Source organism: Notolabrus celidotus, chromosome 14 (assembly GCF_009762535.1).
Source record: "Notolabrus celidotus isolate fNotCel1 chromosome 14, fNotCel1.pri, whole genome shotgun sequence".
NCBI lineage: Eukaryota > Metazoa > Chordata > Actinopteri > Labriformes > Labridae > Notolabrus > Notolabrus celidotus.
The window spans coordinates 320676-343010 of record NC_048285.1 but is presented as its reverse complement, the minus strand read 5'-3'; the positions used below and the strand labels follow the sequence as shown (position 1 = coordinate 343010).

The 22335-nt window shown below is 42.6% G+C and overlaps 1 protein-coding gene across 2 annotated transcripts in view; it reads right to left on the bottom strand.

Moving 5' to 3' along the window:
- Nucleotides 1-12433: 12433 nt before the first annotated feature.
- ngef (neuronal guanine nucleotide exchange factor) overlaps nt 12434-22335 on the bottom strand; it is a 48292-nt gene continuing 38390 nt past the window's right edge. For both annotated transcript variants that reach the window (XM_034700973.1, XM_034700974.1), the window contains 8 exons: nt 20788-20917; nt 19294-19368; nt 15672-15761; nt 15306-15469; nt 15077-15235; nt 14793-14872; nt 14602-14706; nt 12434-14497 (listed from right to left, as the gene is read on the bottom strand). In XM_034700973.1, coding sequence (XP_034556864.1) covers nt 14238-14497; nt 14602-14706; nt 14793-14872; nt 15077-15235; nt 15306-15469; nt 15672-15761; nt 19294-19368; nt 20788-20917 — 1063 coding nt within the window. In that variant the 3' untranslated portion in view covers nt 12434-14237. The remainder of the gene's footprint in view (nt 14498-14601; nt 14707-14792; nt 14873-15076; nt 15236-15305; nt 15470-15671; nt 15762-19293; nt 19369-20787; nt 20918-22335) is intronic.

Below are 22335 nucleotides of genomic sequence, written 5' to 3'. Positions count from 1 at the left end.
GGGCACCCTTAGTGACTATTTTAAGGTCTGTTTCAGGGCACCCTTAGTGACTGTTTTAAGGTCTGTTTCAGGGCACCCTTAATGACTGTTTTAAGGTCTGTTTCAGGGCACCCTTAGTGACTGTTTTAAGGTCTGTTTCAGGGCACCCTTAGTGACTGTTTTAAGGTCTGTTTCAGGGCACCCTTAGTGACTGTTTTAAGGTCTGTTTCAGGGCACCCTTAGTGACTGTTTTAAGGTCTGTTTCAGGGCACCCTTAGTGACTGTTTTAAGGTCTGTTTCAGGGCACCCTTAATGACTGTTTTAAGGTCTGTTTCAGGGCACCCTTAGTGACTGTTTTAAGGTCTGTTTCAGGGCACCCTTAGTGACTGTTTTAAGGTCTGTTACAGGGCACCCTTAGTGACTGTTTTAAGGTCTGTTTCAGGGCACCCTTAGTGACTGTTTTAAGGTCCGTCTTTTCTCTGTTATTAAACTCAGCTGATGTTAAGTTTCGGTTAAGTCTGAGCCGCTGCAGCGTCCAATCAGTGATTGATATTCGATAAGGGGGCGTGTCTGTCAGAGAAAAGACTTCCATGAAGTCTGCTCTCGTGTTTCCTTGATTATCCCTCCTCCGATCAGTCTCCTCGCTCCTCTCTCCCCTCTCCTCCAGCAGTGTTTAGAGCTTTGGGACTCAAGTTAAAATGTCAGTAACTACTTCTGGTTCGGCAGAGGAGCGTGGAGACTGCAGTTTAGAGCTTTGAGATGCACCTAATGGCTTCTCCAGAACATGTTATTTTGCTCTGAATAGGATGTATACATACTATGATCTCATCCTGTTAGAAAAGAAAACATCAAATACAAAGTCAGTTTGCATGTCAGACACACTTTCTTCCATGGAGACTGACCTGTTTAAAGTTTTTGTGAAGTCTTGCTGGTGTGTTTGATTAGTAAAAACATGTAAGCGTCCAAAGCTTGACCTTGAAGCTTGTATCTGTTATTATGACTGATGCAACATAAACATTAATTAGAGGTGTGAATGGTGGCCTGGTGGGGATGCAGGCAGCCTCTCTCCTGATGTCTAACACCTGTAAGAACTGGGAACTCATCACCGCTGGCTGTACTCTGACAGTTTCTGTGGGGTTGTATTTGCTTTGCTGGCCTCTCCTCAACCAGGGAGCTCATTAGTTTCACATATTTCAGAGACAACAAGTGATTGACGTTTCACTGATTTAAACACAAACACTTTGAAGAACTCTCACAACAAGCTTGTTTTTGGCCTCAGCACTGGGATGTTGGTGCTGTTTATTTAAGAATAGTCTGTATGCTGGCAGGAATGGCCATACAATATGAATTCCTAAGTTATGGCTAGATAGAAGCTAATAGTTTGAACTGGCTCAGGTTTGGACCAGATCTTAGTTATGCTGTTATAAGCTTAGACTGCCAGGGGAACTGACAGACTGGGATCCTGTCTTTCCCTCTCTCTCCTCTGTCACTTTATCTCTTCATGTCAATCAATCTTTATTTGCATCGCACCAAATCACAACAAACGTTATCTCAAGACGCTATTACAAACAGAGCAGGTCTAGACCACACTTTATGTTAAATTATTAACAAAGACCCAACATCAAGACTAGATCAGATCCAGACCCATCTTACAGACAGGACTCTGTCTGATCTCATCTTAATCCACCATGAGCAGAGCACTTTGAAGCATTTAGCTAGTTCCAGCTGTAGAAACCTGGCCTTGATGCAGAGTCTCTCACAAATTACAGACTGGTCTCAAACCTGTCTTTTCTGTCCAAGGTTTTTGAGAAGGTGGCATCAAACCTGCTCCTAGAGTACCTATCTTTGCATAATCTCTTTGAGCCGTTACAGTCTGCATTCCAAGTGAATCACTCCACAGTAACAGCACTGAGCAAGGTGGTGAATGATTTACTGTTGGCTGTAGACTCAGACTCAACTTCAGTTTTATTGTTACTGGATCTTAGTGCAGCCTTTGATACAGGGGACCACTGTATATCAGTCCCTCCAGGATTTCGCGGGATATTTTAATGATTGTTGCGGCCCAAAAAGCCTGAATTTGCGACAGCTTTTTGAAAAAATTGCGTGAAAGCTGCACTTTTTTTTTTTTTTTTGCTTTTTTCCCCCAATAACATCTCAGGGGCAAGTAAATACACTAAATTACAGTTGTTTTTAGAAAACATTATTGATGTGACCACTGACTGTATTTTGATTCTCTTGATTCACAGAAAAATGCCATGAAAGGACTATATTGCACATTTACGACGGTCCCTGAATGCACCTCGCAGCGACAGAGGCACAGACAGTCAGTTTACGGCACTCTGAAACAAATCTGCATCTTTGATGACTTTGAGTTGATCAAAACTTACTGAAGGTGTCTGATGTTTCACCAAACTGGAACAAATGAAGCTGTGGACGATTGGTTGAATTTGCGCTGAAAGTTGTGATCACGAAATCGCAACTTCCTGGATGAACTGGTATATTGTTAGACAGACTGGAGAAACACTTTGGCATCTCAGGTCAGGTGATTCAGTGGTTGAGGTCTTACCTGTCAGAAAGATCTCAGCAGGTTTTATTTCATAACATTGTCTCTGAGTCTTGTGATGTAAAGCATGGGGTTCCTCAGGGGTCTGTCCCAGGACCACTGCTGTTTTCATTGTACCTGGCACCACTGGGTCACATTTTGCGTTCTTGTGGGATCGATTTTCATTGTTTTGCAGATGATTGAAACGAGAGGAGAGAGGAACGAGATTTGTATTTAGAGAAATGAGACGTCCTCTCCTCCGGAGCGTCACATGAAGCGACGTCGGTTTGTGATGACGGCTTTAACAGTTGTTTGTGTCTGCACACATGTTCACTGTAATAACTCTGATCAATGTAAACAGTAACAGAGCTCTGTCTCTGTGTTTACCTGTTTAACACACACCTGTTTAACACACACCTGTTTAACACACACCTGTTTAACACACACCTGTTTAACACACATGTTCACTGTAATAACTCTGATCAATATAAACAGTAACAGAGCTCTGTCTCTGTGTTTACATGTTTAACACACACCTGCACATGAAGAGAATCAGCTCTCTGTTTATTCTGTCCTGAAGCATCACAGATCCATTCATCAGTAAAATGCCTCAATATTAAAATATGAGGGAAAATAGAAACCATGCAACTCTTTTCAAACCCTGTGCTCATTAATGATCAGCCTCATATGAAACTTTATTAACCTGACAGGAAATATAACAAGTGTTTTTACTAACAGATAAACTTTACTGTCAGACTACGGGGACATTAACAGGAGGAATAACTGATCATTAATATATATACTCTATCTATGATATTAGACTCTATTACTCTATTTCATTAGACAGTGAATCTGACAAAAACAATCAGATATAACATCCATCCTCTGTTATATTGATTTATGATTTTGCGATCAGTATTTTGTGTTTAAAACTCACATCAAACACTTTTTAATCTCAGCTCATCAAATACAGACTGTTTAGAAACCAACATGTGTTTATGATCTGTTTCAGGGCACCCTTAGTGACTGTTTTCAGGTCCCTCTTTTCTCTGTTTTTTAACTCAGTTTATGTTAAGTTTCAGTTAAGTCCAAGCCGCTGCAGCGTCCAATCAAGTGAGTGATATACGATAAGGGGCCGTGTCTGTCAGAGAAAAGACTTCCATGAAGTCTGCTCTTGTGTTTCCTCGATTATCCCTCCTCCGATCAGTCTCCTAACTCCTCTCTCCTCTCTCCTCCAGCAGCGTTTAGAGCTTTGGGACGCAAGTTAAAATGGCGCATCACCAACTACTTCCGGTTCGACCGAGGAGCGAGGAGACTGCAGTTTAGAGCTTTGAGATGCACCCTAGGTGTCTCTTGATGGAGTTGCAGGCCAGGGGTCTCATTTATAAACGTTGCTTATGCAAAAAGCGGGCCTGAAATTGGCGTACGCCAGTTTTCACGCCAAGTTTGTGATTTATAAAAAACAAACTTGACGTGAAAATGTGACTATCGGTAAGCAAACTGACCCAGGCGTACGTACATTTTAGAGGCAGGGGGAAATTGGCGACGCAGTTGGTGAGAGGGAGAACTGAAGTCAGATTATATTCTAATGCCTTTTCCACATTTCATTCATTGAATAACAACATTAACAGACCAGCGTCACCATCATCACTAAAATCTACATATTCTATTTGAACGTGTGTCTGTGGTGAGTCCTTTCTAATAAGTTGTCATTAAAAGATAAAAGCGTGACTCAAAGTTCACCAAATATTTCATCAGCTTTGTCTCACCGTCACATTTCTCCAAAGTGTAGAGGAAACACACGGCCGTATCCTAACGTGTTCGTCTGGAGGTAAAACCAAGGTAACATCAGAAGACGTAAACCAGCCGCGGAGCAAAGTGACAGTCATGTTTTAATGTTTCTAACGCTGTGCAGAGTCACTGAGTGTAGTTATACTTTAATAAAGACTGCTGTACAGAGTCACTGAGTGTAGTTATACTTTTAATAAAGACTGCTGTGCAGAGTCACTGAGTGTAGTTATACTTTAATAAAGACTGCTGTACAGAGTCACTGAGTGTAGTTATACTTTAATAAAGACTGCTGTACAGAGTCACTGAGTGTAGTTATACTTTTAATAAAGACTGCTGTACAGAGTCACTGAGTGTAGTTATACTTTTAATAAAGACTGCTGTACAGAGTCACTGAGTGTAGTTATACTTTAATAAAGACTGCTGTACAGAGTCACTGAGTGTAGTTATACTTTAATAAAGACTGCTGTACAGAGTCCCTGAGTGTAGTTATACTTTAATAAAGACTGCTGTACAGAGTCACTGAGTGTAGTTAAACTTTAAATAAAGACTGCTGTACAGAGTCACTGAGTGTAGTTATACTTTTAATAAAGACTGCTGTACAGAGTCAGAGTGTAGTTATACTTTGAATAAAGACTGCTGTACAGTCACTGAGTGTAGTTATACTTTGAATAAAGACTGCTGTGCAGAGTCACTGAGTGTAGTTATACTTTGAATAAAGACTGCTGTACAGAGTCACTGAGTGTAGTTATACTTTAATAAAGACTGCTGTACAGAGTCACTGAGTGTAGTTATACTTTAATAAAGACTGCTGTACAGAGTCACTGAGTGTAGTTATACTTTAAATAAAGACTGCTGTACAGAGTCACTGAGTGTAGTTATACTTTTAATAAAGACTGCTGTACAGAGTCACTGAGTGTAGTTATACTTTAATAAAGACTGCTGTACAGAGTCACTGAGTGTAGTTATACTTTAATAAAGACTGCTGTACAGAGTTAGAGTGTAGTTATACTTTCATAAAGACTGCTGTACAGAGTCACTGAGTGTAGTTATACTTTAATAAAGACTGCTGTACAGAGTCACTGAGTGTAGTTATACTTTAATAAAGACTGCTGTACAGAGTCACTGAGTGTAGTTATACTTTAAATAAAGACTGCTGTACAGAGTCACTGAGTGTAGTTATACTTTTAATAAAGACTGCTGTACAGAGTTAGAGTGTAGTTATACTTTCATAAAGACTGCTGTACAGAGTCACTGAGTGTAGTTATACTTTAATAAAGACTGCTGTACAGAGTCACTGAGTGTAGTTATACTTTAATAAAGACTGCTGTACAGAGTCACTGAGTGTAGTTATACTTTAATAAAGACTGCTGTACAGAGTCACTGAGTGTAGTTATACTTTAATAAAGACTGCTGTACAGAGTCACTGAGTGTAGTTATACTTTAATAAAGACTGCTGTACAGAGTCACTGAGTGTAGTTATACTTTAATAAAGACTGCTGTACAGAGTCACTGAGTGTAGTTATACTTTGAATAAAGACTGCTGTACAGTCACTGAGTGTAGTTATACTTTGAATAAAGACTGCTGTGCAGAGTCACTGAGTGTAGTTATACTTTGAATAAAGACTGCTGTACAGAGTCACTGAGTGTAGTTATACTTTAATAAAGACTGCTGTACAGAGTCACTGAGTGTAGTTATACTTTAATAAAGACTGCTGTACAGAGTCACTGAGTGTAGTTATACTTTAATAAAGACTGCTGTACAGAGTCACTGAGTGTAGTTATACTTTAATAAAGACTGCTGTACAGAGTCACTGAGTGTAGTTATACTTTAATAAAGACTGCTGTACAGAGTCACTGAGTGTAGTTATACTTTAATAAAGACTGCTGTACAGAGTCACTGAGTGTAGTTATACTTTAATAAAGACTGCTGTACAGAGTCACTGAGTGTAGTTATACTTTAATAAAGACTGCTGTACAGAGTCACTGAGTGTAGTTATACTTTAATAAAGACTGCTGTACAGAGTCACTGAGTGTAGTTATACTTTAATAAAGACTGCTGTACAGAGTCACTGAGTGTAGTTATACTTTAATAAAGACTGCTGTACAGAGTCCCTGAGTGTAGTTATACTTTTAATAAAGACTGCTGTACAGAGTCACTGAGTGTAGTTATACTTTAATAAAGACTGCTGTAAAGAGTCACTGAGTGTAGTTATACTTTAATAAAGACTGCTGTACAGAGTCACTGAGTGTAGTTATACTTTAATAAAGACTGCTGTACAGAGTCACTGAGTGTAGTTATACTTTAATAAAGACTGCTGTACAGAGTCACTGAGTGTAGTTATACTTTAATAAAGACTGCTGTACAGAGTCACTGAGTGTAGTTATACTTTAATAAAGACTGCTGTACAGAGTCACTGAGTGTAGTTATACTTTAATAAAGACTGCTGTACAGAGTCACTGAGTGTAGTTATACTTTAATAAAGACTGCTGTGCAGAGTCACTGAGTGTAGTTATACTTTAATAAAGACTGCTGTGCAGAGTCACTGAGTGTAGTTATACTTTAATAAAGACTGCTGTACAGAGTCACTGAGTGTAGTTATACTTTAATAAAGACCGCTGTACGGCGCACACGGAGTGCAGAGACATGGCCCCGGCTGCCTCACACTCTCATCACATCTTCCTCACCTGCATGTGTTTACTGTGTTAATGAGAACAGTGTGGAGTAAAGCCATGACCAGTTCTCACAGTTATTATCTTACATATCATCATAATCAGTCAGAGCGTAGGCCAAGCTGTCTGTGATGAAACACATTAAAACTTATATTCAAACTTCTGTCAGATAATATCAGAGAGAGGAGATCTCTGAAGGATGTGAGCTCTCTGTAATGTGAAATAAAAGTGTGTGTCCTGTAAACATGAAACACTGCAGTAAGACCGTCTGAGCGTAATGATGAATGATGGATGCTCTGGCACTGCTGACGGATACATGAATGCTGCAGTGACGTGCAGTCACTCAAAATGTTTATTCTTTATTTGTATTTCTTTTGTGTCCCTCCTGCTGTAAGAAACAAACACTTAGTGCTCTCTGACCTCCGCTTCATTCATGAAGACCACAGTTTGTGTGTCAGAGACTTTTTGCTCTCTGTCTTCCTCTCTGTTGTTGTGGTGGTTCACCGTGAGAACCTTTGATCTTCCGGCTCATTTGTCTGCATGTTCATTCATAAAGCTCTTTGCATTGACCGTATATGGTTGAATGTGGGCGTGAAGAGGGCGGAATAAGAGGCTGAACTACGTGAGCATATCTCCAGGTGGTTTGTGATTTATAAACGGAACAAGTTTGTGTGCGAACGGTTTTACAAATCAGAATTATTTTTGGCGCACGCCATTTCTGGGTTTTCGGAGTACGTACTCTTTTAGTAGGGACTCTACGCACTCTTTTATAAATGAGACCCCTGGTTGGTCATACTCACAAGCCCACAGCTGGGGGCCTGTGTTGGGGTTCTCCCTGGGACCAGAATGGTGGCAAGGCAAAGCTTTCTATTAACCAGTCTATGTTCCAACCTTTACCATGGTCCCAAGCTATTGGGTGGGGACCAAAAGAATGAGATCATGGATAGTATAGAGAAATGGTCTGCTGGAAAACTTTGGGGACAGGGATGTCTGGGTCGAATTGCTTAGACTGCTGCCCCTGTGACCCATATCTCAGAGAAATGGATGGAAATGGATGGATGGCCATTCGTTGTGTGATCAAAATTTAGTCTGGACCTCATTCATGCAAAGCCAGTTGACACTTGAGAAACAAAAGGAGGATAAAAAACAACTCAGGAATGGGATGAAATGTAAGAAACAGCTTTTCATGTCATTATCCGTCTCTCATGAGCTGAAACTCCCCCACAGTGCTGCTAAGCGTTTTATGCACATTCACAGATAAACTTGATGACAATGTGAAACATGTTGACCTTGGTTGATCACATAGCACATTTGCATGGCTTATTCTGCTGAGTGATTCAAAACCAATAGAGGCGTGTCACAACAAATCAAAACAGTAAAAGATACAACAGCAGGTCAAAAATATGTGGCAACCAAGCGGCAACCTCCAGTCTAAAAATACGAGTCCAATGTGGAAGTGTTAAAAGCTACAGTTCATAGAGGATCTGCTTGAGACTGGCCCTGGATACTGGAAGTCACATACACATGAATGGGAAAAGCTGATCTTTACAGCAGAAATAAACATGTTTACAGCCTGGTACAAAAGATGAGTGTAGTCTGGATAGATCATTTCTTGATGTGCTCTCTGTGAGGGGGGTGAATTTTTTTCTAACGCGGCAATTTCGAAGATTTTGAGATTACTAGTCTTCCAATGAGAGGCACAGCTGCCTGCAGGAACACTGCAGCTGTTGGCTAGAACAGCCATTCTCAACCCTGGGGTCCCGACCCCAATGGGGCTCGCGAGATGATTTCTGGGGGTCGCCAAATAATTTTCGAAAAATATATCTAATATTATATTACAGAATTTCAGTCAGGGAGCTGTTCTAGTTGCTTTGTGCTTCATTACTTTTTCAAAATGCATTGTATCAACTAAATTTGTATGAATTGACCTGTGCGCGTGAGATCATGCTCCGTGACCCACGGCGGGAAAAAAGACAAAGAAAAACAAACCATTAACCTCGCGCTACATTTTGCAACAAGTTTGCTAGCTTTCTGATGCTGTAAAATGGAGCGATGGCTTAAGAGAAAAAGTGTTCCAGCTCGAGACTTGGGTCAGCAGCAGGGGTCTCAGAGTCAGTCACCAGACAGTCTGACAGCAGGACCACCCCCTGAGAAACGGAAGGCACTGGGGCCGACACCGGCTGACTCCAGAGCTTCGAGGCTCCGTAAATATCAGCCCAACTTTCTTAAATTTGGATTTTCGTACATGACTTAAAGCAACGCAGAATACCCACAATGTGTCATTTGCTCTGAAGTGCTGGCAAACGAGAGCTTGAAACCAGTAAAACTTAAGAGACATTTGGAGACAAAACACAGCGGCTTCATTGACAAGCCAGTTGAGTTTTTTCGGCGCAGGGAGCAAGAACTAAGGAGCCAAAAAACGGTGGTCAGTGACTATGCTACAGTCCCAGCTAATCAATCAATCAATCAATCAATCTTTATTTGTATAGCGCCAAATCACAACAAACGTTATCTCAAGACGCCTTTACAAACATAGGAGGTCTAGACCACACTATGTCAAATTATGAACAGAGACCCAACTTCAAGACAGGGTAAGACTCAGTCTGACCCCACCTTAATCCATCATGAGCATTGCACATCGCAGTATTTAGCTAGTTACAGTGGTGAGGAAAAACTTCCTTTTAACAGGCAGAAACCTCAGGCAGAACCAGACTCATGTTAGACAGACATCATGCCTCGACTGAGTTGGGTCTGGAAAGACAGATAGAGAGGAGTAAGAGAGAGAGAGGTGATAGTGATGAGACGAGTCGTAGAAGCTGTTGCCGCTGGAGTCCAGCACGTCCGTATCAGCTGGAGTCCAGATCGTCCACAGCAGGAGGACGTCTACGGCAGCTCAGAGGAATCTACGAGACAAGGGAGCTCAGGGACTCCAGAAAGGTCTATGGTTAGTAACTTTAATGGGACAGGCAGAGTTAAAGTAAGTGATGAAGGGGTTGGGTGGAAGAAGGTGAGCTATGATCCCAGTGTGTCAGTGTGCCAGTTCCCCCGGCAGTCTAGGCCTATAGCAGCATGACAAAAGCTGGTCCAAGCCTGATCCAGCTTAACTATAAGCTTTATCAAAAAGGAAAAGCTAAGGCCCTGGCAGCTTCATATGAGGTGGCATATTTGGTGGCTCAATCGAAAAAGGCTCACACGATCGCGGAGAGTCTTATCCGCCCCGCAGCCGTAGCGATGACAAGAGCATTGCATGGAGAGAAAATATCTAACACTCTTTTAACCATTCCCCTTTCAAATGACACTGTGGCACGCCGCATTCAGGACACCTGGGTCGCGGACACCAGTGCATGTTAAATTGGGGGTCGCGCCTCAAAAAGGTTGAGAACCGCTGGGCTAGAAGGCTCAAACTCCGCCTCTTTACGTCACACTGGCTCCACAGAAGCAATATGGCGGCGGCCGCCGATTGGTCTCAAAATGGGTGACGTCACGGATACTACGTCCATATTTTATACAGTCTATGGTGGCCACACACACACACACACACACACACACACACACGATTGTGCCAAGCTTTCTGGCTTCTCTGCAGCTCGGAGGGGCTTCATTATTAAGAGTATTCACTGAATAGATATTATTCAGCACTTCAAATTCAGGTTTTGTTATTAGTTCATTGGTCAACACTGCTCATATATATCACTTTAAATAAGACTGTAATTGATAATCATACCTACACTCACCTCAAAGTTACCAGCTTAACAGTGTGGCCACTAAACTGTCCTTTACGAGAGCAGTTTCATGGATCCTGGGTCTCTCGAGCTCTCCTGTAAAGCTCATCAATGCAGGCAGAGGTTACATCCTCAACCTTAAGGAAGAGAGGTTGGACAGCACATCCCACTGGTCACAGTGCAGTAGTGCAGGAAGAATTCAACATCCCTTTATAATTAATTACACAATATGTAGAAGATGGACTGATTCAGAGTGAGTCTTAATGTCTCTGTGTGCAAACTTCGATTATCATTAAACATGTCCTCAGATGTGTGAAGCAAACACAGACCTGTTCATTTTTTTACGATTGTCCTTTTGGACATTTCCAAATTTGTACATATTTTTGATGTATGCATATTTGGATGTTCTATCAATCAGTTTTTCTCTGATGAGTGCACTGGTGTGTTTGTGGACTTATTCTGAGTGTACCAAGCTGTTCCACGGCCTGTTGAGGAATGCAGTTATTATTTAATGAACTTCTTTGTATCCCAGTATGTCCCACCAGTTGAAAGTATCCAAGTAATAATAAAACCTAAAGGAAGTCTCTTCATACGATGACGAAACTACCTCAAACGGCTGAGGCCTGAACCATATGTATCATAGAATCGATGTAAACGTCAAAGGTTAGCCCGATAGCCCCAGAGCTCAGTCCCCATTAAATGAAGTACAATCCAGATTTTGTTAGAGCTCAGCTGTTAGATCACAAGCCCCTCATACCTAGCCTGGTGACACCAATCCCTTCAGCCGCGGTTCACATCTGTCCCACAACCAGTGTGAGAATTACCCTGCCGCAATCTGGGTGTCCACCAGTGGCTGGGGGGTGGTGGACTTCCAACGGGTGCGCCCCCAATATAATAGTAGAGGAAACGCTATCCAGTACAAGACCACAAGTAATGCATAAACGCACTTTAAAAACACATCAGCCAGTCCAGCATCATTATTAACAAAGCTGCGCTACAGGACCACGGAACAACTCTGCTCTGCTTCTCTCTCGTGCGGGCGCGCACACGCATACATGAACATGAACCCAGCCAACCATCGTATGGTGAAATATATATTTCCATGTGAAGCACAGCAGGTCTATCACAATTCAGTCAATCAAGTCTGGGTTAAATAGATTTTTTGCTGAATCTCCTGTTTCTATATGTTTTTGTGGACCTGGACTTCATGGCAGATCTGAAGGCAGAGTCCACCTCCTCTGTCTTTTCTTTTTTTTTTTTTTTTTTTTTTTTTCGTTTCTTTTCTTCTTTTGTTTTTTTTTCCTCTTGTCTGCATATATATTTCTGGTTTGTGTCATGTTTGTCACAAACTGTCAAATATTAATGCAATTTATTCTTGCAGCAAAAGAAAAGAAAGAAAACCTTTTTCTTCTGTGCTTGTGACTGTGTGCATGAGACCATCACCATCCCTCTTAGAACTCTGGCCTATCTTTTATTGACAGCTAATATCATGTTCTGTAAAAGAGGGCGTGCACACCTAGGTGGACCAAAAAATAAAAAATAAAAAAAATAAGAGAAAGTGAAAGAAAGATTACATAAGGATATACAAAGGGACAGGGAGAGAGAAGGAGAGAGAGACCTAACACACTTAGATGGAGAGGGACCATCTCACCATGATGCCAAAAAAAAAAAAAATCTGTGGGTCTTTTCTGCTGTTGTATTTTTTGGTAAAAATATAATCAGGCACGTCTGTGATTAATGCTTTTTTATGAACAATAATTTACAGTTTACAAAATGAAAACAATTATTTCAGAATTATAACATCAGATGTTTGCAATACTGTACACTGTATTCAAAGACACACAGGTTTACAATCATGCTGATCCAGAGTTGTTCATAGAGGTGACACAGTACAGTCTATACAGTTACAACATACTGCAATTATTTGGCATTCAATTGTTTTTTATTGAGATATATTATTTCTGTGTGTGTTTGTATTCCTGTGAAATTTACACTTGACATTTGGCACAAAGCTTGTGTGTGTGTGTGTGTGTGTGTGTGTGTGTGTGTGTGTGTGTGTGTGTGTGTGTGTGTGTGTGTGTGTGCGTGCGTGTGTGTGTGTGTGTGTGTGTGTGTGTGTGTGTGTGCAGAGTGTTATCCACTGTAGGTTTGGTGATGGCTGCTGGTTCAGAGTTTTCTGTGACAGAGAGGAGAGGCTGCGCTCAGTTTGGGCTCCACTTCACAGTTTAATCAAACTAAAGGCTTCTCTCACCGGGACATGGGGAGACTGCACCGACTGGCTTTGCTCAGAGTCACTCAGTTACATTCTGTGTTTGTGGTCATGCCAGCATAGTACGGGAGATCTAAATATTGAATGTTTTTAGTCATGAAACACTGCAGCTATCCACTAAAGGGACTGTGCTCAGGACGCAGGTTGGGCTGCCCGCTGATTGATCGATGATCTGCAGTCTGATCCTCTGCATGTCAACAACAAAGTGTCCCCTCACATGAGACTGAATCCCAGTTTACGTGTGTCACTACTTGTTGACATGCAGTGTGAAGCACCAGAAGACTAGACAGGCCCAACAAACCCTAAACAAGATTATTCAGACCTTATCTAAATGTTTGTGATAACTGATGTCATGAATATCGTCAGCAGGTGTTTCCAGGAGTTGTGATGTCACATTCCTCTCTGGAATAAATGTAACGTGCTTCCTTTGCACACAGGTCTGTAAACATCTAATCTGACACAGGCTCTGTTGTTTCACAGCAGCTGACATCAAACTGTGTCCTTTCACTTCATCAGATGTTAGTCCTTTCTGATGCAGCGATCTCTGATTGAGAGATATCGTACAAAGTGTCAGAAACACAGTGTGTGTGCCCGTCTGAGGACGCTCTTTGGAACGTCCTGAAGTGAAGATTAATGATAATAATCATAAATTATGTGTTTAACTAGGACTGATTATTAGACGCTGTGAAAACAGCGTGAAGCCGAGCTGAGCGCCGCCTCTGCTCTCCGTCACTGAGTCTTTCTACACTCATAAGATTCACTCTGGAGGACTTTAGCTGACGCTCTGATCTTAATATTTATAGACACAGACCTTTAAATGATAAATGCTGGTCTTCATACAGCACTCCATATATTTATATTTGGTGAGACACTGAACTGTTTGCAGGTTATAACTCTGTGTCAAGGTGTTTCACGATGAAATGAAAATATTTAAAGTTTTAAACTTGCCCATGCAGCTGAGGGATGTCCAGAGAACCTCTGCAAGAAGGTTCCAGGTTCCTACCATCCCCCGCACAGCTCTTAACCACACACGAGCTGTCCTCCATGCATCACACACGTTTATGAGACATGCAGCATTGCTTGTACAAGGTTATCAACTCAAGCTCTTTGATCACGCCTCCCAGATCGCTGAGACTGGGGATTTCTAAGAAACCACCCACCACTAAGCATAAATCAAAGTGTCATAGTTTGAGAACAAAGTCACATGTTTCCTGATTATCTTTCTCTTAGTGCACATGGTGTTGAATGTTCACATTCCCCACAGTTACTGCTTCGCTTCGCTGCTCTCCCCCATCTGATCGATCCAAGTGTTGGAGAGGCTGGAGACTTTGGGCGTGCGTCGCCCAGCTCTTAAGCCGATCCTGGTTCCAGTTTGCGAACCTCCCCCACCTTCTTGGGCCAGCTGGATCCTGAAGGCCTCTCTCAGGTTCTGAGCTCGAACCTCTTTGCTATGGATCTCCTCCACTACTCGACTTGGGAACCAGCCCCTCTCGCCGTCATGGAGCCTTTCACCCATCATCCAACCTGGACGACAGAAGACAAACAAAGAGCAGAAGTGACGTCCAGATGTTCAGAGACGGGAGACTTTGTTTCAAGGAAAACAAAAGCAGATCAGAAGCTCCACTCACCATCGTCTGTTCTCTCCAGAAGGTTCAAAACATCGGCCATCTCGATGGAGAGTTCATCTGGCTCCTGTGACGAGTATGACTGAATGCACTGCACCTGAGGAGAGTCTGACACACGTCGCAGACAGTTTAAGTTCACAGCTCTGGTCTGTTTGTTGGAGGCTGTACTCTGGAGGAGTGAAGCTCTGTCTCACCTGGTTGGTGTGCACTGGTTGACATGAAGCGTGTGCGTCGGTTTGGAGTGAGAGCACACACCCATCGAAGCTTGTCACTCCTGTACGGGACGCAAGAGATCAGTATACGAGTACAAGTGACATCATGTTTCATACCCTTAGAGGAGTTCACTAAAAACGGGCCGCTGCTGCTAAGAGCACCAGAAGTGATCCATCATTCTCCCCGCTATCTGCTCCGTCTCAAGGTCCAGTTTAAAAAGCTGCTGCTGTTTAATCCCTTCATGGACCCTGTGTCAGATACTCACATGCTGCTGGTCTTCAGCATGTAGCTGACCTGACGCTCCTCCTGGTTCTCCAGCAGCTTCAGATTAAAGACGTTGGCCAGCATCTGACCCTGGTCCTCCAGGTCCTCAGTCCTCAACATGGCCCGAGTGCACGAGTCCAGAACCTGGAACTTGTCCCCGCTGGTAACAAATGGACTGAATTAACACTCCATGTAAATGACAGAAGGAGTATAACCTAACAGACTCGTACCTTGAGCTGCGCTTGGTGACCAGCAGCAGGTTGTTAAAGAGGAATAAGAACACAGGTTGGTACAGCTTGCGGCTCCGCATGGTCCTGGTGCTCTTGGGTCCGGCCATCAGCTGCACCTCACCCTTCTTCAGCAGCCAGCGAGAGTGAGAGATGATGGGCACAGACTGCAGAGCAGTGAAAGGGTTAAAGGTGAGTTTCCAAATGTAAGAGCGATCTTTGTTTTAAGCCTTTCAACAGAACAATAAAAATAACATGAACATGTTGATGAGAGAGCCACTTGGTCACAGGTCAGTCTGAAAGGTCCTGAAAGCAGTGAGGTTCATCTTTACTGATTTTGTAAATGTGAAGCTAGAAGGATACTCTCACCTTGGATTTAAACTCCAGGGTCTTCTCGATGCTGATCAGCTCCTCGGTGCGACTCATTTTTCTCACCCCTTCATTACACTCCTTTACAATCTGAGGGAGACCAACAGACACACCATCAGTCCTCACTGTCCACACATCACATGCTGTTCCTGTATTCCTCCTTTTAGTCGGATTGTAGATGTATGAAACTGTTGGAATCCTTAATCTGGTGAAAGAGTGACCACAGCCTGAGCCAAGAAGTGTTACAGAGTTCACTGTTGCATGCTGGGAGTTTTTGTGTGTGGCCTGATGCTGCAGAAGCTGGTCTTACAGTAAGTTCATTTAAACCCTCTGTCTCCAGTGAGGCTCCATGTTGGGGGGTTTAGTTTGAACATTTAGGGCACTGAAAACCTTACAGGGATTAGTTGTATAAAAAGATTCTGCTGAGTTCTTTGTGCGACCTGTCTGTTTGTGCCTTTTTTGATAGTCTTGATATCCAAGATTTTGTTGTGCAGCTTTTTTTTTTTCTTTTTTTTTTTTTGGAATCACGAGTTCACAATTGTACAAATTACATTTGTTACTTATCATCTATAGTGATCCACCTTGTTTTTTAATGTTACAAGACAGAACTCAATGAAAACAAAAACAAACAAAAAAGAAAAGGACAAGGACAATGACAGAACGTGGGGTGTCTGTTTCACAAGGAAAGAATAAATACAAATACTTTGAGTCACAGAAGTAAGTTTGAATACCTTAAACAAAAGAAGGTCTTTTGTAGAAGACATCCACTTACTCCACACTTCAAACTTGTCTCTCTGAAGCTTCAAAGAAAAGATAATCCGTTCCATTTTAAAAATGTCATAAAGTTGCTATAGATGATGCTGACTGGCAGGAAGTCTGGTCTCAGGCCATGAACATTTCTGTGTGTAACCGCACCAAATCCATACAGTTCAGAATTGTACATCGCACGCATATAACACCTGTTGTCAAGAACAAAATGGACGCTAATAATTCCCCGCTTTGCTGGAAATGCAATTCTGAGACTGGTAATTATGTTCATTGCCTCTGGTCATGTGTGAAGTTACAAAGGTATTGGTCTAGTATTGTGAATGAACTGACTGCTATCTTTGGTGTCTCAATACGGATGGACCCTATGTGCCTGATACTTGGTCTCCCGGATGATCAGATCACTGACGGCAAACACAGGAGACTTTTCAATATACTGACTTTTGCTGCTAGAAAGAACATTCTACTCTTCTGGATCAAGAATGTTGCTCCAACAAAAAAATCATGGCACAACATTGTTATGGACTGCATTCCTAGTGAATACATCACATGCATGCTCCACTCCAAAATAGATGCTTTCTATAAGGTCTGGGACCCTTACTTGCAGCATATTAGGCCCACGCTGTCATCCTCTTTGCTTCGTGGATTTCCCAGATCAGCCTAGCCTGTCTTTGTGACTTTGTTTTAAGTGCTCACTACTTGACAAACACCTTCTAGCCTTGCTATGTGTGTATGCTCTGTATTGATTGTCATCTGGAAGCTACCCTGTCTTGCTGCAGGAGAATGAAAGGGGCTGGATGGAGAATGTGCCCACTGTCATTTATTTTTATTTTCATAATTATTTTCTATTTACTGTACCCACATTTCTCTTTTCTGTCGTGTCTGAGCAGTTCTGTGTGTTTTGCGTTTCGAGAAAATGCAATAAAAATATTTGTCAAAAAAAATAAAAATGTCATAAATTATACACCAGTCACCGATAGATGGTGGGGCAGGTTTAAGCCATTTTCTGGTTATTGCTTTCCCTAGCAGCTATGCTCAATATTCCAAATAAAGAAATACTTTTTCTATTATTGGATGTGTGGAGGTGTCCAACAAAGAGCTGGTCCCAGCTAAAAGTCACATTTGTTTCAAACACCTCCCTTAGTTCTTTTTGTATATCAAACCAAAAAGGGTGTATTTTGGGACAGGACCAAAACAGGTGATCATGATTTGCTTGCTGACTGCCACAGTTCCTCCAACAGCTGGAAGAACCTGTGTGGTGTCATTTCTGAAGTGGTGTTATAAAATATCGGATAAGACATTTCCATCCCAAAAACCTCCATGAGACTGAGCTTGTTATCTTCCATTGCAGTTCACAATATTTTTCCCACGTCTCCTCAGAAATATTTTTATTTATTAGTTTATTTGACAGGGGCCATGCAAAACAAAAACTGTCAAGCCAGAGTTAGCTATAAGCTAATTTTCATCTGTGGTCCCTGGGCAGGAAGATGTAAACAAATGTACAATACTAACGAAAAAAACATACTAGCATTTAAAACAATACATAGACTACTCAACACAGTCCATCACTAATAACAACACATTTAAAATTACATTTCATTGTCTCTAATTTGATGCATTCAGATGATCACATGATTGTTTTTCCTTGAGCCATAATTTCAGTGTACTTTTAAAAACACTGAGGCTTGTACAGTCTCTAATGTGGGTCAGGATTGAGTTCCATTTTCCTGCTGCTCTGACTGAAAATGCAGACTGTCCAAATGCAGTCTTCCTACGTTTAGCTGAACAGTCCCCTCTTGCTGATGCCCTGGTCTCCCTAAGATTGTTCCTGCAGAGTAACACACATTGTTTAAGTGGTGGTGGGGCCTGATCATTAATTAGTTTATACATCAGACACATATCTACATAACAAAGAAAACTGTCAAGGGTCATTAAGTTATATTTCGTAATGATTTTACAGTGGTGGTACTTCCTTGGTTTTTTATCTAGAGTTTTCAGTGACTGTTTGTAGAGGGTGTATAATGGTTTTAGAGTGGTTGCTCCAGCCTGAGACCAGCTCGTGGCACAATAAGACAAATGAGAAAAAATCATTGAGTGCATGTACAGTTTAGCAGCGGCCAAAGGTAACTGATGCCTGACATGTCTGAAGTTCATAAGGCTGGCTCTTACATTTCTGCTGACATTTTTTACATGTTTCTTAAAATTTAGGTTGGAGTCAATTGTTACCATATATTGTGCAGCTTTTGTTTAAAAAATGTTCCAGTTTGTTTTTACTGTGTGCCTGTAGCACTTTGAGATGTGTTATAAAATGCGTTATAAATAAAATTTGTTGTTATTATTGTTATTATTATTATTATTATTATTATTATTATTATTATTATTATTATTATTATTAATAAAACTCAACCAGGCAGAGTGTGACGTAGTGTGAGCCTCCTAGCCAACAGCTATGTGTTCCCGACTGGGAGTCACGTCAGTCATGTCCTTGTTTGGGCAAAAACTAAAATCTTAATATCTTCTGAACCGTCACGTTAGAAAAAAATTCACCCCCGTACAGTGTGTGCTGATAGAGAGATTAGCTTTGCAGGGCCAAGCCGTTTTTTGAACCAGACTGTAAACATGTTTATTAATGCTGCAAAGATCGTCTTTTTCCCATTCATGTCTATGTGGTTTCTGGTGTTTCTGCAGCCAGCCTCAAGCAGATTCTTGATGTATTGCAGTTTATAACACTTCCGCATAGGCTTCATCGTTTGAGACCGGAGGTTGCCGCTTGCTCTGAACTAGAGAGTGACACGGAGACACCTACGCGCCTGATCTGTGAACCCTTCCCACACTCTGACACCCAGCTGAGCCTTACCTGCTCCAGCTGCTGATGGGCTTTTATAGCATTAGCTTCTCTCTCCGAGTTCTCCTCTGCCTTTTTCAGGATATTCTGTTGAGAGAGGAAAAGCTTCTTCAGTACAACCAGACCTCAACTTTCACCAGTGCTCTGACACACCAGAGGATTTGAGACTGTGGAGGAGGTCTGAGATCTGCTGCCCTCTGGTGGAAACATCCATAAAATCATGACCCAGGCTCTATCTATACACGTCAGGGAACAAATTAGAACACAGTTTGAGGATAGTGTGAGCGGACCGGTTCAGCCTGCAGCCATGAAATGAGGGCTGCAACATGTATGTGATGTGTTGGTCCATCAAAGTGTCTGTCCGGCTCAGACCGTCACTCTGCTCTCTCGTAGGAGCCTGGAGGCTCCAGCTGCTCTCACAGTGGAGCACAGAATAAGAAATGTCATGATGCTGTTCCCTCAGATGCAGCAGCAGACGCAGTGTTGGCCTTGTTATTGTATTTTTCAGTGTTAAAGGAACACAAACAGCTCCTGCGTATTTACTGAGAGCAGACCTCTGACTGACCGCAGCTGATCTCAGCTTCATACTTTAATGTTCATGAATAAATCTGAAAACTATGTGCAGTCCTGATAAAACTTGAACCTTATGGACTTTATGTTTTAGTTCACAGTCTCAGTACCATCCATCTTATTTTTCACCATGTGTGTAAAGTTGAAGACGGGGGGCGCTCTAGGAGACTCTCCCGACGTCCTGACGCTGTTTGAGAGGTCAGCAGCAGCGTGCTCAGAGATAGATGAGCTGAGGAGCTCTGCAGAATGAAGCTGAGGAGCTCTGCAGAATGAAGCTGAGGAGCTCAGCAGAATGAAGCTGAGGAGCTCTGCAGAATGAAGCTGAGGAGCTCTGCAGAATGAAGCTGAGGAGCTCTGCAGAATGAAGCTGAGGAGCTCTGCAGAATGAAGCTGAGGAGCTCCGCAGAATGAAGCAGAGTGTTTACCTGTGGATAAAACCATTAGCAGAGTTTCTCTGCAGGTCATGTGTGAGCAGCCTGTGTCTGACAACATTATGAAAAGGATCAATCAGCACTCTATAATTACAGTTATATTCATAAAGCTTAATGTCTTCATTCCAAACATACCTGAGTATGTATGCTGCTCACTGTGCTACGTGTCTGTGGGAACATTCAGACACAGCAGAAGTTCAGAAGTCTTTATTAACTCTTTATTTACCCGGTCGTCCTGAATCTGTTCCTCTCTCTTATCAGTCTTTATTTATAATCCAACAAATATGATCCTCAGACTCTTTCCAAACAGAGCAGGTCTAGACCATCCTCTATGTTCTATTATTAACAAAGACCCAACATCAAGACCCGATCAGATCCAGTCCCATCTTACAGACAGGACTCAGTCTGATCTTGATCCACCTTGAGCAGAGCACTTTGTAGTTTTAAATGTGTGGACATGCTTAGTATTGCGTGCTGACGGTAAAGGAACTCTCTTGTGTTGTACCTGAATGAGCAGCTTCAGCCTGGTGATCCTCTGGAAAGGAAGGATGAGGAACGAGGTGAAGGACAGACCCCGGACTCGAGAATGGTTCTCCAGAACGGCCATGGCCTCCCTGAACGCCTGGTTCCCCTCTCTGCACAGATGGCAGGGTACAGACAACACAGGGATCAATCTCCATTACACGCACACACGCACATGCACACGCACACGCACGCACACGCACACACTCAATCACACACACACACACACACTCAATCACACACACACACACATGCACATGCACACACACACACACACACACACAGCTGAATCTAGGCATCTCAGAGAAACCCTGGGCATGGAGATCCTTCGGGGGTTTTGGTGACAGCTCCATGAGATGCACATGATTCGCCCTCTGCTACCTTCAACAGACTCTCCTAACTCCTAACTCCTGACTCCTGACGCCTCACTCCTAACTCCTGACTCCTAATTCCTGACTCCTGACTCCTAATTCCTGACTCCTAACTCCTGACTCCTAACTCCTAGCTCCTGACTCCTAACTCCTGACTCCTGACTCCTAACTCCTGACTCCTAACTCCTGACTCCTAACTCCGGACTCCTAACTCCTGACTCCTGCCTTCTAACTCCTAACTTCTGACTCCTAACTCCTGACTCCTGACTCCTAACTCCTGACTCCTAACTCCTAACTCCTGACTCCTAACTCCTAACTCTTGACTCCTGACTCCTAACTCCTGACTCCTGACTCCTGACGCCTAACTCCTAACTCCTGACTCCTAATTCCTGACTCCTGACTCCTAACTCCTGACTCCTAATTCCTGACTCCTAACTCCTGACTCCTAACTCCTAGCTCCTGACTCCTAACTCCTGACTCCTGACTCCTAACTCCTGACTCCTGACTCCTAACTCCTGACTCCTAACTCCTGACTCCTGACTCCTGCCTTCTAACTCCTAACTTCTAACTCCTAACTCCTGACTCCTGACTATTAACTCCTGACTCCTAACTCCTGACTCCTAATTCCTGACTCCTAACTCCTGACTCCTAACTCCTAGCTCCTGACTCCTAACTCCTGACTCCTGACTCCTAACTCCTGACTCCTAACTCCTGACTCCTAACTCCGGACTCCTAACTCCTGACTCCTGACTCCTGCCTTCTAACTCCTAACTTCTGACTCCTAACTCCTGACTCCTGACTCCTAACTCCTGACTCCTAACTCCTGACTCCTGACTCCTAACTCCTAACTCCTGACTCCTGACTCTTGACTCCTGACTCCTAACTCCTGACTCCTGACTCCTGACGCCTAACTCCTAACTCCTGACTCCTAATTCCTGACTCCTGACTCCTAACTCCTGACTCCTAATTCCTGACTCCTAACTCCTAACTCCTAGCTCCTGACTCCTAACTCCTGACTCCTGACTCCTAACTCCTGACTCCTGACTCCTAACTCCTGACTCCTAACTCCTGACTCCTGACTCCTGCCTTCTAACTCCTAACTTCTAACTCCTAACTCCTGACTCCTGACTATTAACTCCTGACTCCTAACTCCTGACTCC